At 31.5% G+C, this 18656-nt stretch overlaps 1 protein-coding gene and 1 pseudogene across 2 annotated transcripts in view; both read left to right on the forward strand.

Moving 5' to 3' along the window:
- LRPPRC (leucine rich pentatricopeptide repeat containing) overlaps positions 1-18656 on the forward strand; it is a 92251-nt gene that overhangs the window by 8071 nt on the left and 65524 nt on the right. For both annotated transcript variants that reach the window (XM_006909635.3, XM_025045076.1), the window contains exons 2-14: positions 800-996; positions 2368-2490; positions 5728-5849; positions 5954-6012; positions 6687-6773; positions 7386-7512; positions 7890-8034; positions 8310-8455; positions 8709-8814; positions 8896-9003; positions 12499-12617; positions 14077-14170; positions 16851-16917. In XM_006909635.3, coding sequence (XP_006909697.1) covers positions 800-996; positions 2368-2490; positions 5728-5849; positions 5954-6012; positions 6687-6773; positions 7386-7512; positions 7890-8034; positions 8310-8455; positions 8709-8814; positions 8896-9003; positions 12499-12617; positions 14077-14170; positions 16851-16917 — 1500 coding nt within the window. The remainder of the gene's footprint in view (positions 1-799; positions 997-2367; positions 2491-5727; positions 5850-5953; positions 6013-6686; positions 6774-7385; positions 7513-7889; positions 8035-8309; positions 8456-8708; positions 8815-8895; positions 9004-12498; positions 12618-14076; positions 14171-16850; positions 16918-18656) is intronic.
- LOC112478110 lies at positions 18463-18581 on the forward strand (annotated as a pseudogene).

Genomic DNA, 18656 nt, shown 5'->3' on the forward strand with positions numbered 1-18656 from the left:
GATTAACATAGAATATTTTCCCACTGTACCTAGTTAATTTATGCTTAACTATGTATTATTTAGTTGTTTGTACTTACTGGCTGCTATTAGAAAATTAAAAATATTTTAGAGTAAATATATAAATCTTTGAATTAGTAATTTTGTGTAAATGATATTTGAATGCAGAGAAAGTTTAAATTCAATTCAAAGATTTATGACAATGTTTCCTTCACACGTAAGTACTATTTTTAAGTTTGGTATTTGTAAATCAGGTACAGCTTGTATTTCTACTGTATGGAATACCTCTGATTTCATGTTTTAGAGTATTTAGGTTGCATGTTAGACCTGTACTATTAAAGTATTGAATGATTTAAAGGTTATTTGCTCTTTATAAACACACACATACTAGTCTGACCTTACCTAACAAACATTTTTTCGTTTGACTTCCTGAAATTTAATGATGTTTAACACCAGTAATCTAGTTTTATTTTTGATAGTTTTCATTAAGGGAGATTAAAAAAAACACAAAAGACATCATATTATGGTTTAGTTTGAAATGGTTCTTTACGGAAGGTTATCAAGACACTGTCAAATAAGAGATTTACTTTGCATACAGTTTGTATATGTGCGTGTGATTTTATTTAAAGTGAAATTCAAAACTTTCATACCAGTTTATACTTCCTTGAGCAGAATGCTATTGTACTATGAATTTATGTATTTAGTAACTAATAAAAAAGCTTTGCATAAATTTTGCTCAAAAAGATGACCTAAAAGGATCGTAGTTGACTTAGTTTATTATTAATTGTGTTTCATTTTATAGAGGGCCATTGAGCCAAGCCAGACTGTATGCCATTGCTGCTGAAAGAAAAAATTATCTTCAAGAGGAGTCCACCTCTCAGAGGAGGAATGCCAGTCAATTTGATTGGGCTCTGACGAGACTAGATAATTCTGTCCGAAGAACTGGCCGCATCCCAAAGACTCTTCTACAAAAAGTCTTTGATAACACCTGTGACTCGGGTATTTCAAAATTTTCTGTTCAAAAAGTTGAAACTTCTTAATAAATACTTGTTTGGGGGCAAGCTCGTTGTAGAGCACATTATTTGATGCTTTTAATTTTGTTTGTTATTTTTATTGATCATCATGGTTTTATGTTATTGTTGTGATCTTTCTTGTCTTTCCGACCCATCAGGGCAAAGTTTTAAGTAAAACATTTTGTTTCAGGTGTTTATTTCAAAATCAAATAAAAATCTCCCTTTTGCTTTTTACGGTTTATAAGTGATTTTCAGTGGTAAATTTTCTTGGAAGATACTGGTTTTTCTTATCTTTCATCATATAGTAGCAGCTTTCCATAAGATGACCATAAGTGACGGATTCCTGGGAACACAGATAATCATTTCCCTTTTATTATAGCCCTTTTATTTTCACTTAGCTGTTAAAATCTGAGTCACTTATGAAACTTTGATAATCTGGTGAAAGCCTACAGGCCCTGTACTCCACTCCCCCTGCCCCCGAAAAAAAGCCCACATGCAAACACATGCAATAGTTTGAGAGCATTTACCAGCTTCCTAAAGCCCATCCATGGATTTCAGTCACTTTAATGTGACTGAATAAGCTATAGATTCTAATGATGAGGGATACCAAAAAAGTGTCAGTTATAATTAATGTGCATTTAAATACTGTTTTTCATTTTCTCTTTCATTAATTCGAAGTTGTACAGCTATCACCACAATCAATTTCAGAACAGCTCTTTTACCCCCAAAAGAAACCTTCATACTCCCATCAGCCCCCAAACTCTCCCATCCCTTCCAGCCCTAAGCAACTGCTAGTGTACTTTCTGTCCATTATAGATATGCTTATTCTGGATACTTCATATAAATGGAATCATACAATAAGCGGCTCGCTTTTGTTTTTGTTTTAAAATCAGCTTTCAGGGACATGTAGATAAAGGACATGGATAAAGGGTGAAGGAAGTTTATATTTTTTGTAATTATTTCTAAACTGAAAATTGATATTCATGGGTTTTAATTGTGCTGCTTCGTACTATTTCATAAGATACCGAGAAGCTTAGCCTTTGAATTGCAGTAAGCACTGCTTATAAATTAGGTTCTTTGTATTTTTGTATTCTATGGTCTTGTAGATTATATAGATTCATAACTTTGCATGCCTTAATAAAGCAGACTAATTTTTAAAAACTTATAATTTTTAGTAACATTATAAATTGTACTTGTGGATTAGGATAGGATTTTTCCAGTTTATAGGTATTCTCTTAATGTTATTTTTAGGGAGGCAAGAGATTTTTGAATATTAACAGAATTCAGTTTAAGTTTTGATAGTTAGCTATATGATATCAGTACTATGTTAAATGTAACCATTAACCTTTTTTCATAGGTTGCCCAGGTGGTAATCAAGCCTTACTTCTGCTGCGCAGCTGTGGTTCTCTCTTGCCTGAGCTAAAGGTCTCAGAGAGAACAGAATTGGCTCATAGAATATGGGACAAACTTCAGAAATTGGGTATGACTGTTTAAATATGTGATGTATATAAAAGGTGTAAATTTTGTATCCTGTAGTAAAAGAGAATTTCTTTATATTAATGCTGTAATTCAATTTTATGGAGGGGCTACTTGATTCATAATTTTTTTGTAATATTTATTTGGTGAGTTATAGTGACATCTAGGGGCATTAAGAATTAAATAATTTTTCATAAGAATTATTACTTTTATGGTAAGCTAAAAAGCAAAGAACAAACTAAAAAGGCTTTTGGCCTGTCAGTTATAAATGCACATACCATTTCACCAGGTAGTTCCATTTGTTAGAATTTAGATCCAGATATACCTCATTCGCAGAAGGATATTCTTCATTGTAGCTTGTTTATAATAGTAAGAAATTGGAACCAGCTTTGATGTCCCTTACTTGAGGATTGGTTAAATAAATGAAAGTATTCATAAAATAGAATACTCTCCAGCTGTTAAAAAAATAAAGGAGTTCTTCATGTACTAATGTAGAGTATTCTCCAAAATGTAAATAAAAATTAAGGTACAGAGCAGTGTGTACAGTATGCTATCATTTTAAAGAAAAATGTTTATGTGTAGACAATGTTAAAATATTTCTGGAAGAATGATAAACTAGATACAATTTTTACTCTATAGCTTTTTATACTTTTTCAGTTTTGAACTATGAACATAGTACCTATTCAAAAAATAAAATAGTTTAAAAGATCATTTGATAAAATCTGATGTCCATTCCTATTTAAGATTTTAATAAATCTTAACCACCTAGGAAGACCAGGTGCTGTAGGCGTTAAAAAAAAAAGAAAGATTTTAATAAATCTTAGATGGATGCTTCTTTGACATATTAAAATCTCACGCCAACAACTAATAAATATCATTTATCATGCCAATGAAATAAGATATGAAACAATACTAGAAATTATTATTTTCAGGTGATGTGCGTTTTACCTGTAAAATCCCAGAAAATCAACTTACAGTAAAGTAGTTAGAAATATAAAATGATAAAAATCCATAACTTAAATAATATTTAGAATAAAGACATTTTTAAAACATTTTAAAAAACAGAGATGAACTAAATATTCCAGAATGGAAAAGGGTTTTCTAAGTGTAAAAGCAACAGAAAAGTGAAGATAAAGAATTGACTCTATAAAAACTAGAAATGTCTGTATGTCACATAATTTAAAAAAAATATCAAACTGGCAGAAACGTGTGAAAAAGGTTATATTCTAAAATACAAAGAAGCCCTGACATAGCAGTCATAATGTTAACATCTCAATAGAAAGATAGACACTTAATACTTTCTATTATATTTTCTCACAAACATGTCTGTCTTCCATATCCTACTTGATAGTAGAATCCATAACATCTTTGTTTGCCAGTAGCATGATGCTTTGTACATATTACACTTGATGAATACTTGTTGAGTTAATATTGTCAGAAGCCTAGTATATTGCCAGTGTGACTCTTGTTCACAATCTTGTAAAGCAGTAAAAGATATTTTAGCTTAGGTAATGTGTCCAGAGTTACAGAATGAGCTATTGACAGATCTGAGACTGGAACTGAGATTTCCAAACTGAAAGGACTTCTGGAGGAAATGCTGGAAATGATAGAACCTCATTTCAATGTTGCCATGTGCTAAATTTTAAAAAATAGAATTACTTCTGGTGTACCTTCTTGGCCACACCATGATAATATATGTCTCCTTAACTTTTTGTTTGTTCAAGTTGTTCACCTTTTCTCAAATGGTCTTTATTTCTTACTTTTTAAATCAGTCCATTTTTCAAGCTAAGGTTTAAGTCTCTCCATTCTAGAGTTTTATCTCCAGTCCAAGTTAGAAATGACCTATGAAATTAACTAGACATAATAATAAACATGGGAATAAAAATTTTACTGAGTTCATAGAAACATTTTTGTCATCCATAGCACTATTCCAATGTGAGAGAAATACATGAAACAGCAGAGTTATATTGAATATTGATCTTGACTCAAATCTATGAAAACCTAGAATATATGTTACTTATCTGGGTTTTGAACAGTTTCCTCAGCTTCTCCAACAAACCAGAGTGAATGTTTTTACAAAATTATAAAATATACTATCCTTCAGCCATAGAGCTATTGTTGGCCATTAGTAGAGTCTTCAGCTTGACTTGATGATTTTTCTACAAGTTTTTAGACATTATATGGTAACATTTTGCATAATCATATTGCAGATGCTGAATTGCACGTGGTTCTCTATGAGGCCCTATATAAAGAATTATGGTGGTTAAGAGATTGGGCTCTCAAGGCAGATCACATGCATTCAAATTTATGGTCACTTACTAACCATGTGGTGTTGGACAAGTAAAAGTCAGTTTTCTTCATCTTTCTTCATATGATAATAGTACTTGCCTTGAAGCTTTTATGAAGAGTAACTGAGTCTCTATATGCAGAGCACCTAGCACAGTGCCTGAGACATAGTAAGCCCTCTACATATCTACTAAGATTAAAACATATTAATTTAATAGAACTAGTCTCTGCTGGCTTGAATCTCAAACTGATAACCAACCAGATACTGACCATAGGCCTGTGTGGCCACAGGCAGATGAATATAGATACGAAATTTATAAAAACTTAGTAAAACATGTTAGCACTAGATTAATATAACCATGATATCATGAGTAGATATAGTAAGGCTGAATGATAACCTTAATTGATGTGGCCTTACACAAGATAGACACAGAAAACAAAGGGCATTGGAATACAGATAACTAATAGTAGCAGAGTAGAATTGGTGTTCAGCAACTGGGGATGGAGTGGAAGGAGAGCCTTCAAGCAAAGGCTTTGAAGGCCTGGTTAGTAAATAAGCAAAACTGCCAGCACAGTCTTACCTGTGTAAAACAACTGATCCATCTGTCCCAATGTGTCAGTAATGTGGCAAGGACTACTAATATAGAAAAATCTTTTAGTCACTTTAAATACAGGGATATTGTCAGCATTTTGTAACAGGAAGGGAGTACTATACTTCATAAGTAAGAGACTTCTTAATATCTTACTAGGCAGATGCTTATAACTGTACAGTAATTCAGTAATTACTGGCTTACATGTTTAACTTGCTCTGTTCTGATAGGATTTCTACATAGAAGGATCTAAGTATGGGGTGAAATACTGAAATGATCATTTTACTCTTTAAGTGTACATGTTGTGATAAAAGGATATGATTTTAAGTACTTTTCTAAAAATTTGATTTAAATTTTATTTGTAGGTACCACGTATGATGTAAGTCACTATAATGCTTTACTTAAAGTCTACCTTCAAAATGAATATAAATTTTCACCAACTGACTTCTTGGCAAAAATGGAGGAAGCAAACATTCAACCAAACCGAGTAGGTAGTTGCTGTTGTAAATGTTTATTGGTCACATCCGCTGTTTTTTTTTTTTTTCCCAGAAAAAATATTAAAAAATATTAACTGGCTCATTTTATTGATAGGTGACTTACCAAAGGTTGATTGCCGCTTATTGTAACATGGGAGACATTGAAGGAGCCAGGTATGAAGCTCCGTAAACATATATTTAAGCAAACAAATTTAAAAGTCTTGTAAACCTGGAATATATTCACTCTTCTTATTTTTTTTAAGTTTCTTCTTGGTAGGGAAATTATTTCAGAAGTATTTTAATCTAGCACATTTGGTAATATGATTTAGGTAAAATATAAAAATTGTGTAAGAGGGGAAAGATAAGTGAAAATTGCTGTCTTAATTAAAAACTTGATTTACTGGAGCAGTGGTTTAAAATTGTTGAGGTATAAAGCTGGCTTTACTTTTTAATTGACATTTCCTAAAAGAAATGTTCTTAGCCATTTAAACTATATTTATTTATAAAACACAATATCTTTATGTCGCTGATTCATATAAAATCAGTTGTGACATTTCTCTGCTTGTGTAAAATTTATTACTACTTTGGGATAGAGGCTTAGAAAGTAAGGGATAAATTACAATGTACAATCTCATTTTTAACTAAATGAGTCTTATTAAATCCGTGCTTTTTAAAGGTTAGTAGTATAGAAGAAACAGTCAGATTTTAAAAAATTATCTGCTATTTTTAACAAGAGTACTTCAAGACAATTAGTATAATTTCAGGGAATGTTTTTTGTGTGTACGTGTTGTAAAAAGTGTTTTCGATGTTTATTTCTAAGGAATATTTTCATTTCTTTTTTATTGCAGCAAGATTCTTGGATTTATGAAAACTAAGGATCTTCCAGTCACAGAGGCAGTATTCAGTGCCCTTGTTACAGGGCATGCAAGATCTGGGTAAAGTTCAACCTAAGGTTTTATTCTCAAGTTAGATTTAAATTATAGAAAATTATTGTAGAAAATTCTTAAGCTGTGTTTATCTACCCCTTCAAAAAAAAAAAAAAAAATCAGTGCGTGAGGTAGAACATGCACAATTTAAAAATATCTGTTTCATAAAACTTTTATTTAAAATTTTTCACTTTAAAAAATTGGACCTGATTCAAAGTAGCTAACTTTGTAAAGTTTATTAACTGATCTGCTGGTGCCCTGGAGAATATTTTCATTTTTTAAGAACAATTTACTAATTGTTATTCTTCCCTAAAAAGCTAAATATGAGTCATAACATACTTAAAGAGTACATGCTAATGTCTGTGTAATTATTACACAATTTAGTTTCTATTTTGTAAAAGTTATCTGTGAAAATTTGAGATGTTTACGATCTTTATTATTTCAGAAACCTATAACCAGTTTAATATATATTTATCCTTTTCTGATGTTAGCTTGTTTCTAGATGACACTTCAGAATTTTTAATCTTATTAAGCATAGGTAATACATTTTAGATTAAATGAAAATATTACATTTGGCAGTATTATAGTAACCTGTTTTATTTTCTTTTAATTAACTTACAGAGATATGGAGAATGCAGAGAATATTCTCACCGTGATGAAAGAGGCCGGAATTGAGCCTGGTCCAGACACATACCTAGCCTTATTAAATGCATATGCTGAGAAGGGTGACATTGACCATGTTAAGCAGGTATGACTTACACCATGTAAATAAATATACTTTAAAGTCATTTGTATAAACGTACATTACTTTTTTCATGAAGCAGAAAAGTAAAGTTTATGTCTGTTTTTAAAGATATCTCTTGTAGACAAGAGATACCTACGTGATTGTGGCTATTTTACTTTTCTTATAGACAATAGTATTGAAGGAGAATTCCTACAGTTAGGTACCTTGGTGTTAATATAACAGTTATTGTTGAAACAGGATATTTCTGTTTTGTAAAAGAAGTCCCAAATCTTTAGATGCTGTATGTTCCTAATTTTTAAAATCTTGGTATTTTAATTTATTTAGCTTTAGTTAAAGAATACTGGTTTCTAACTTGTTCTAATTTTTGGAACTGTCTATAGACTCTGGAGAAGGTGGAGAAGTCTGATCTTTACCTTATGGACCGTGATTTGTTGCAAATTATCTTTAGCTTCAGTAAAGCTGGATATCCTCAATATGTCTCAGAAATTTTGGAAAAAATTGCATATGAAAGAAGATATATTCCAGGTAGATTTTAAAAGTTTACTTTCATGATTTTTCTAAAAATCTGAATTACTGTTCTTACATGATGGAAAGGGCATTCTTTAACAATAGGGAATTGTAGTAGATGAACAAAGGACTCAAAGTCAGCTTAATAAACTTAATGATTTGCAAGTGTTTCATTATTCAGGCAGATATATCCTTTTGGTGTTTGTAGGTCATAAGTTTGTCTTTCATATTGGCCGCAGTGTAAAAATAATGTTCCATTCAGTAACAAAAGACATCTTTGTTTTTCTTCCCAGATGCAATGAACCTCATTTTGCTTTTAGTCACTGAAAAGTTGGAAGATACAGCATTGCAAGTTCTATTAGCATGTCCTATATCAAGGGAAGATGGTCTGAGTGACTTTGGCAGTTTCTTTTTACGGCACTGTGTGACTATGAATACGGTATTCTGTCCATTATTACCTGTAGACAGTGTAATAGGCAGTGAAATAAGATTTTTAAAAAATATAAGAATCTATTATGAGATTAGACCAATCACAAATATTATGGAAACTTTGTTTTCACATTATAAGATTATTGAGTAGAAAGGGGATGAGAAGTTCAAATTTTTCATCCCCAAAGTGTTAGAATATTTGCAGAATATCAAATGGTAAGATATTTGTAGATCCAACTGATGTGTGCCGTTTTTTCCCCTAGCCTGAAGAGAAGCTGAAAGACTACTGTAAGAAGCTAAAGGAAGCCCAGATGCACACGGCGCCTTTGCAGTTCACACTCCAGTGTGCTTTAGTAGCCAATAAAGCCGGTACTATATTCTTATAATTTAAACCAAACTAAATAAGTTTTTCTGAGGTAGCTTTGTAATATTTTATGGTATCTCTTTCAGATTTGGCAAAAGCTCTAATGAAGGCTCTGAAGGAAGAAGGTTTTCCTGTCAGAACTCATTATTTCTGGCCATTGCTGGTTGGACATCAGAAGAAGAAAAATGTTCAAGGTTAGGTTTTGCCTTTTACAGATTTGTGATGGTTCAGAGATCCATTGTAATAGTTTCTACACACATCTAATTGAATTCTTTGGGAAAGCATACTTACTCCTGAGTATTTGATCTTCTTTGAAAATAGAATTGATTTAAATCATAGTAAAATATTAAGGATTTTATAAAACAAATGTAATAGATTTCTTTCATCTTAATTAACATTTCATTTCTTAATTCATCTCTGATCTGGATATTCAAACTTGTGAGTATAATTTTAAATAGTTCATTATTTTTAAGATTTTCTAAAACTAGTTCTTGGTTTTATGTATAGGGTTAGAAGTTAGTTTGTCTAGCCTTATTAAAAATAAAGTTATATGTAATCAGGACATTTTCTTTGTGGACCAGTCTATTTCTTCTTAACTGAGCTGAGTTACAATAATAGGAAAGAAAAGAAAACTTTTATTGCGAAATGAGTACTCATGACCTGACAGCCTGCTGATTGAAGGACAGAAATGTTCAATCTTTCAGATTCTTAAGTACGTTTAAGCGTTTAACATACTTTTCTTTGTACACATGGGATGTCTATAGGATATGAATAAGAATTGAACAAATATTAAATTTTAGAGTACAGTATCTAATTCTTTGGTTTGCATTATTGGTAATTCAGAAAGAGTAGTATCATAAAAAGATGCTTTTAACAGAAGTACTTCCCCCATGGGGAAACAAAAAATGGTCTTTTTCATTTTATCTCGCAGTATAATGTGCTTTAGAATGAGATGCAGAGTTGTTAGTATGACACTGGGTGACAAACAAAATGCACAAACAACAAAAAAAGTGCTTTTAGCAGACTTTCATATTGCAATTTTATTTTAAATATATAGCTGTCTTATGCTTTGAAGGAAATAGTGAAACAAGTATTCCCTAATTGTTTCTGGCTATAAAAGTCTCTAAATCCTTTTTAGAAAATCTTTAGAAAACAATATGCTAGTTGATTAACTCTTTGCATAGCTTCCAGTTCTGAAAGCTCCAAGAAGTAACCTTTAACCCAGTATTTTTGAACCACAGAAAGTTTCTATCATTCCATGAAAATTCGAGGGCATATTAGTATTGTCCACCTTTACATAGATGTGAAAATGTATACCCCTGTTGAAATGTTTGTTTATCAAGTAAATTTGCTTTCTTCAACCTTAGCACTCTATCTAGACTTGAATCGGATACCACATTTTTACTACTTAGTACACATAAAAGAATTCAGGGAATTTCTTTCTATAGTTGTAGCTCAAAATAGTAGAAAAGTGAGCTTTATCTTCAATCTGTCTTTTCTTAGAATCTTAGAATTTAGATTTCAAAGGTCCCTTGTTGAAAGCTCACATTATATTGATGAAGGAACTGAGAGCTGCAGAAAGATTCAGTGACTTACCTTAAGTTACACATCTAGCTGTCTGTAGTGCTCGGACTAGAATTGAGAATTTTTGTCTTTCTATTTTAAATGCTCTTTTTAAATACCATAACACCTCTATATTCGACATCTGTATGCTGAATTTATTTTATGAAAATTCTTAGCTATTGGTTAAAAATTGGGTACTGATTTTTATATTAAGGACATTTTTTAAAGTATTACCAAGTTTTTAAATCAGTGGTCTTTTTTTTTTTTTAATTTTTATTTTCCAGTTACAGTTGACATGCAATATATTAGTTTCAGGTGTACAACATAATGATTAGACATTTATATACCTTATGAAGTGATCACCTGATAAGTCTGGTAGCCATCTGACATCATACATAGTTATTACAATATTATTGATTGTATAATCTTCCTTCATGTAACAGGGAAATGGCTGTTATGTATTAAATATCGTTTCTTTGGTGTAAGGTAAGAAAGCAACATTCTTATTAGTGCAATGAATTTGTACTTTATCCATGGAAAGTCCTTTATAAACTAGTAGAAATACCACAAGAAAATATTGGCTGCAGACCTGAAGGATGTAGAGGAATGTTTCCTATGGAATAAATAAAACCCTTCAGGATATCAAAGAAAGATATCTAGGGGTCAGTTCAAACTGAACCAGAGTTTTCAGTAATGATGATCAGATTTTTATTGAATTCTAGAATTTTTCTGGCTGCAAATTTATCCATCACCAATCCCTAAGAAAAACTCTTATAATGACTTCCTCATGACTCATCTACTAGTATTTTTCTGTGGCATAAATGAAAAAAATTACCACTTAGAATTTTAGCAAGTTGGCCTGAATTAGAGGAAATAACCCAGAATGACTAACAATCTCTTGGTATATTTAGAAAACATAAAAATTAGAATAAAGAAAAGGTAAAATATGTAAGGGAGAGCTGATATGAAAGCATAAATGTCAGTTAAGTGAAGTGTTTGATTAGAGGGTACTTTTCAAAAAGTAAGAAGTTGCCTCCTAATAAAGTGAGTGCTCTGGTTAAAATCTGAAATCGTGGAATAAATAAATGGTCATAGTTGGTGTAAGTTGCTCAGGTAAACCATATACATATTTCTCAAAAGTTTGAACTATTTTAATTCTTATAAAACTTTTTGAATGGAGACTTTCCTCTTGATTCACAAACTTTCTCATGACTACATTTAAAATACTCGTATTAGATTGTGTATTTAGTTCAGATTTTTTTAAGTTCACAGAGGTTTGGGTTCCATGCTATCTATGTTAATATATGATTATTTTAATCTTTTTTGAAAATATGAATTGTATTTTTTAGAGGGATGTATGTAGTTATGTCAGATTAATCACTTTTTTCTCCTTATTGATAAGTGTTTCTCTCTTTCCATCTGACTACAGTTGTTGAAGTGAATATCTTTTTTATGCTTCCTCAGAATGCCTGCGGGAGTGACTGAACTTACCTAGGTGAAGGTGTGAATCCAGGTTTTCTTAAACCTGCTTCAGTTTCAGTTAGAAAAATACATAAGTTAAAAATGCTGGTTACACACGTCATCTAGGTAAACAGAGTGAACTCCTCCCCCTGAAAAACATTATTGGAAAAATGAAGAAGTAGGAGAATAAAAAGTATTTGAGGCATAGATGATTGAGTGAAGTATTTTGTACAATAATAAGAATTATCAATTTTTGGCCTATTTTCAAACATTAGAAAATCAGATATCTAGTTACCTTATGCTACATTTAGTCTACATATCATTTAAGGAAAATTTTTGAATTGTTAGAGTATTTTAAGACAGGTTAAAAAATTAAATTATTATTGCTAATATTAAATTTATTTAATATTTTAGAGTTTCGCACATATTTTTTTCTTTAATTTTATTGACTACCCTGAGAGGTAAGTGGGGAGCGTTATTATCATTTCTATATTACAGAATTTTACTTATTTCCCAGTTCTGTTTCTTTTCTCCTTTTTCTTTTAGTCAAACAAAATGCTGAGTACTTTTCCTTCATTATGGTTCAGAAAGTAAATGAACTAAACTTTCTGATCTTTTGTTAATTTATTTCAGGTTTGTCATCTCTTCTAAATTTTATCTTACAGGTATAGTCGAAGTCCTCAAAGGAATGCATGAAATGGGAGTAAATCCTGATCAAGAAACATACGTAAATTATGTGTTTCCATCGTTTGATAGTGTAACGTCAGTTCGTGCTATTTTGCAGGTGAGCATAAGTATGGTTTTAATTTCATAATTGAAGAGAATATCTTTCCTCCCTAATGTTTTGTGGTCACCAAAAAAAGAAAAAGTCATTAAGCTGAGCATTAAAAATGATCGTGTCTGTATACAATTTCAAAAGCTTTGTAAAAATACTGGTTAGTGTAACATCTGTAGTGGTTAAACTTGAAACTTTAAAGAAGTAAAGCAGCATTTTTCTTGTGTGTTGAAAGACAATATGTCAGTATCAAAAAAAAAATTAAATAACACAATATTTGCTCCTGAATCCTACTCTACAATGCAACTTTAATTTTCATCTTTTGAATATTACTTTGTACTTTTCTATGAATTTTCATAATACACTCATAGCTTATTTGTTATTTTTTTAAAAAATCATCTTTAGTTTGACTCCAAAGCATTATTTTCCTACCCAGTACTTCCTGTCCTCATGAGAACAGGAAAGGTCTTTATGAAGGAGAATATGATGAAATTGACTTAGTGTGTTAGATCAGCAAGGATTGCACTTTCTATTTTCAAAAGAAACTGCTATACAATTTGGAACAACATGGCAGAGCACCAAATACTTTAATAAGAAATATTTCATTCAAAGATCTGTTTCCTAGATGGTTATTCACCTAATGCCTTGATTTTTCTAATATTAGAGTGTTCTTTTCTTTCTTTGAAATAATTACATAATTACAGCCCTCTGAAAGATAGAGTTTGTCTTAAGTGTCTGTACCTCTCTTCCCCAAGTACTTAACAGAATATTCTGAGCCCGTGCTGTATATATTTTACTGTTAAAATATATATTAAAAAAATAGTTCCCCTAAATCCTTATTTCCCTAAATCCTTTTTTCACTTGGCACCTTTCCATTACAGTGTATAAATCCACCAATTATTTTTTATGCTTGCATGCTGTTTTATTGTATGGATATACCATAATTTATTTTTATTTATTGCTTATTATTGATTAGGTGGTTTTTAATATGGTGCTGTTATACAGTGACTCAAATGTATTCGAGCTCATTTTTGGCTTATGTACTTAAATTATTAAAAATGGTGATGTTGGGACAAGTGATTAACCATTCGGAAATAAATTAAATTTTATTTTTACCTCACCGTATACCCCAAAAGATCATTTTGATCAATACATGAATTTTTGTATTGTTTTAAATCAGAGAATTGTCCTAGTGTCTTTAGTAGTAAATTCTTCCTAGAAGACACTGTACAGGTAACAGGTTATCTGAACTTGAAGAGAGGCATTTACTTTGGAATGTTGGGACTCCATCTCATAGTTTTTGCTAAAGTTCAATTATTCAGTTTAGGTATTGTTCTAGAAAATGATTCTTTAAATGAAGGATTATCAGAGAAAATGGTCATATAAAGAAATGGAAAAACAGGAAGTTTGGCATATCATAATGTTTTTAGTTGAGGCATATTATCATTGAAATGTGCTTTATCCCTAGGAAAATGGATGTCTACCTGAAAGTAATGTATTTTCTCAAGCTGAATTGAGAAGTGAAGCAGTAAATGGGAACTTAGACTATGTTTTGTCATTTTGTAAGTACTCAGCATTAGCAGTAAATTTGATAGGTGTTAATTTCAGTTACTGTTGAAAGCATGCAGGGTACGTTATGCCTTCAGTGTATATTTTAAATCAGTCAGACTAATAAGCTGTTTATGAGTTGAACTTGTAGATAATTTGGAAATGATTTTAAAGTTAAAAGGATCTCGAGGATAACATGGTTGGTAGGTTAGACTGGGGACCTGGAAGAGTTGGGTTTTGTTTGTAATTAAGCCACTGATTATGGGATGTAGACAAGTCTCTTTACCTTTTTTTGATCCAGTTTCATGAAATGGGGTAGTATTACCTATCTACCTATGTAGTGAGAGTTGTGAAAATCATGAGATATTGTTTCTTAAAGTGTTTTTTAAAGTGTTTTTAAACTAACTCCTATTATAGCCATAATTACATGAAGCCATCTCCCGGTTTTCATTGACAAAAAACAGCAAATGTTTACTAAACACTTATAAATGCTAAGGTGCTTTACAGTGGTCATCACATACATGTTGATAGATGAAGAAAAAAGCATAGGGAAGTTAACTGATTTGCCCAAAGTTAGTGACTGAGCCAGAACCAAGATCTGACTTTAACCTTATTATTTTCACCACACTATATTTTAATAAATAAGACATTTCTTAAAGTCTTCTTTTTTAAACTTGAGTTTTTCAGATCTTGTGAAAAAAAATGTTTAGAAACAGAACACACAAACTTTAATTTCTAATATAAAATGTTTAAAGTTAAGCTCTGAATAATGTATATTCAAGCTGTATAGGTGGAAGCTTTGTAAAAACCAAATTATTGAGATAATCTGTGTAAATGTTTAAAATAGTTCATAATATTGTAAAGGAAAAGCAAAGTGTTTAGTATGAAAATGGTGATGGTTAGTGGTATAGCTGTTTGCATTGAAGTTTGGGTATTAATGCTGGCTGCTATCTGTATTGATTTTGCTTTCCACTCTATATATTTTTCATACTGACAAGATGAAAACAGAGAAGCATTAGCAGAGGAATCTGAGCACATAAGGTGCATTTCTCTTTATCATACCACCTATTTCACTTCATTGTCAACCTCTTGATTTTTCAGACTTGTTTGTTGCTAAGGAAACTAGATGTTTTTTTTCAGCAACCTTCAGCCTGCTGGGATGTTTCTGGTCACCTTTTTAATGAATAGAAACTTGACAATATTCTGTAAAAGACTAATTTGAATAGTATAAAAATAAATTTTCAAGAGATTGTTTATTAAATTTGAAAAAGAAAAATTTCAGGAACTTTGATGTCCCTCCTTTTATTTCCAGGTCTTTGGAGAGCAGTTAGTTCTATAATTGCTGGTATTCACTGTTAGGCAGGTCACAGGCATGCATTTTTGGTTACCACATCACAAAGGATGGTAGGTAGGAGAGAAGAGTAAATAAATGGCTTATCTTGATGGAGTTTGTAGAGTAGTAGGAAGCATTTTCCCACATGTGTTTGTAGGCATGGAAAATTAATTTGGTTAAGCAAAGTTAAAGGTTGCTGAAAGGCATGTAAGTTATGTCTAATTCTGAGTGACTAAAAGGCAGGTCATTTTAAAAATGATTTTTAGTTTTTCAATGCCGTGTAAAACCACTGAGAAACTCATACTCCATGTTCAAGGGATATAACAGGTGATCTAAGACAATTCTCTTTAAGTGTATGGGGGAGATAAGCAAATGATGTTACAATCTACTATGACTTTTTCCATGAGGTTTTTTTTTTTTTTTTTTTTAAACCAGGTATCTTAATTTTCACCTAAACTGTATTTATTAACTCTGTCTTCAGAATTTCCCTCCACTATAAGTTCCTCTCTAATTCTATCCATCTTGGATCGTTCAGCCACATTATATGTATACCGAAAATATTAAATCAATTACTTATAACATGGCACCATTTTAATAGAATGACAGAGAAAAGTATATTCAAGAGATGCCAAATGTGATTCCATTCCATGCAAGGTTTATGTGAAGAATCAGGCCTTATTCTAATACTAAAGCAAATCAAGCTTAGAGTATCAGCACTGAAACATACAAGGTGGTAGACTGTTAAATGCCAAAATGAGTAGTAGAGCAAATGAATGCTCAGAAAAGAGAAAGATCAGTATAAATCAATTATATAACAGAGGTAAACACTGATTTTCTTATGACTTAATGTGGTTACTCTTGCATGAATGCAGGTCATTGATCATAGTGGAAAATAGAATGAGAAAGTGTGAATGATTCAACAGAACCCAACACCACTGAGAAAAGAATTGTTCTCTTCATCTACTGTTTTTAAAAGACAGAAGTCCTGTAGGGTAGTTAGTCTGTCCCGTCACAGTGCTACATTGTCCATTAACATACAGCCTCAATATGTGTGCCAGGCTGACTCTGAGTATGCTGGTGGATTAATTACTGACATTTATATGAAAGAACATGTGTAAATTCAGTAGTCGTATATATGCATGAAAATGAAGTTAAAATGTTTTTAAAAGATAGCTTATATATAGCAAATATATATAATTGCATTTTATAATTATTTTTATATGAAAATATTTCAACTTAAAAAATAAAATTTCCAAAATGAAAATTAAAAGGTATAGATATAAATGTGTTTCCAAATAAACTGATAATTTAAGTTATTTGTTTTTGGTCTGTGATTTAATGATGATCATTTTCTTTTGCAGTGGAATCAAATACATTGCCTTTCTCACTTAGTACTTTGAGAGGCAGCCTAATTCTAGGCTTTAGGAGGTAAGATGATCACCTTATATAATGTTCTTTACCTGAATATGGACTGATTTCTCCTGTCTTTTTGACCTATTGTATGAAGAAAGATGATATTCTTCTAAATCTTCCAATATACTAGTTACCTGAAATCTTATTTGTTTTATTCTTCCTACTAATTAGTTGAATGGAGTTCAAGCAGCTATTTTATTTTTTTCCAAGAAATACACACAGATTTGGTAAAGATCTTGTTTCAGAGAAGAAAGCACTGTTTGAAAATGATGAGTTGGAATTATAGACAAATTTGCATGTATGTTTGATTTATACTTTAAGTTTTTAATTACAAAGTGATTATCTTCATCATATTACTTTCTTCCTCTGTGCACTCAAGAGAATGTTAATGACCTTTCCCTCCCACTTTTGTTATTTTGAAAATATTCAAACACAAAAGTTGAAAGAATAGTGAACATCCATACACCCTTTATATAGATTTACCATTTTGATATTTTGCAATATTTACTTACTTTCTCGTACACTGTTTCTCTAATGTATATACACACATGCACATACATACATACACTTTTTTGCTGAACCACTTGAAATTGTAGATATCATACTGGATTCTTTAGCTTATAACTCTTAAGAATAAGGTCATCTATGTAATCCAGTACCAATGTCACTCCTAAAAAATTAACACTTCTATATCACCCAACATACATAGTCCCTATTTAGATTGTCCCATTTGTTCTAAAAATTTCTTTTATAGCTGTTTTGCTTTTTGATTGAGGATTCAATTAAGTTCATACATTCCATTCAATTACTGTCTCCATATTTTCTTAATCAAGAACAATTCTCTTAAACCTTGACACTGACTTTTTTTTTGAAGAGTTTAGGCTACTTTCTCTGTAGAATGTCCCCCTCACATTTTTATTTGTCTGACTTTTTTCTCATGATAGATTCAGATTGAACAGTTTTAGAAAGAATACTTTATAGGCGATAAGTATTTCTTATTGCATCAAGAGATATAATGTCAGGTGTCAAAAATTGGTGCCATCAGCTAAGTTTGATCGTCACTTGGTTATGGTAGTGGTCTCCATATCTCTCCCTTGCAAGGGAACCTCATCCTCTTTTCATTGGTAAGAATTCTGTGAGGCGATACTTTGAGAAAGTGTGTCTGCCTTGTTTCCTAGCACCTTTCACTCAGTGTTTTTAGCAGCTACTGGTAATCCTTGTTGAATCAATTGTTAACAGTGGTGGTTGCAAAAGGATGAGTTTCTAATTTTATCATTCTTTCTGTATTTATGATGTTAATGACTTCCAGTATTAACTCCAGTAATTTTTAGTCCGTTTGTTGGTTGGAGCGCTGGAGTTTTCTGTAGACATACTTGGAATCTCCACTGTAGGCAAGAAGAGGTAGAACAAGTAGGTGAGATTCTGTGTTGCTGCTCTTTCTTTAGTCAGTGCAGTTATATTCTTTTCAGTGATATGATAGTTTTGTGTGCAGTTAAAAAAAAAGAAGAAGAAATCAAAGTCCATGTCTTTAAAAATAAAGTTTGAAAAATACAGAGTACAGTCTATGGCCATGCCACCCTGAACAAGCCTGGTCCTGTCTGATCTCAGAAGCTAAGCAGGGTCGGGCCTGGTTAGTACTTGGATGGGAGACCACCTAGGAAGACCAGGTGCTGTAGGTGTAAAAAATAAAAAAATAAAGGGATCGTAAACTGACAAGGTCCTTGCAATCTGTGAGGTCAACCACAGGAAGGAAG

The sequence above is a fragment of the Pteropus alecto genome, unplaced genomic scaffold (assembly GCF_000325575.1).
Source record: "Pteropus alecto unplaced genomic scaffold, ASM32557v1 scaffold131, whole genome shotgun sequence".
In the NCBI taxonomy this organism is placed as follows: Eukaryota; Metazoa; Chordata; class Mammalia; order Chiroptera; family Pteropodidae; genus Pteropus; species Pteropus alecto.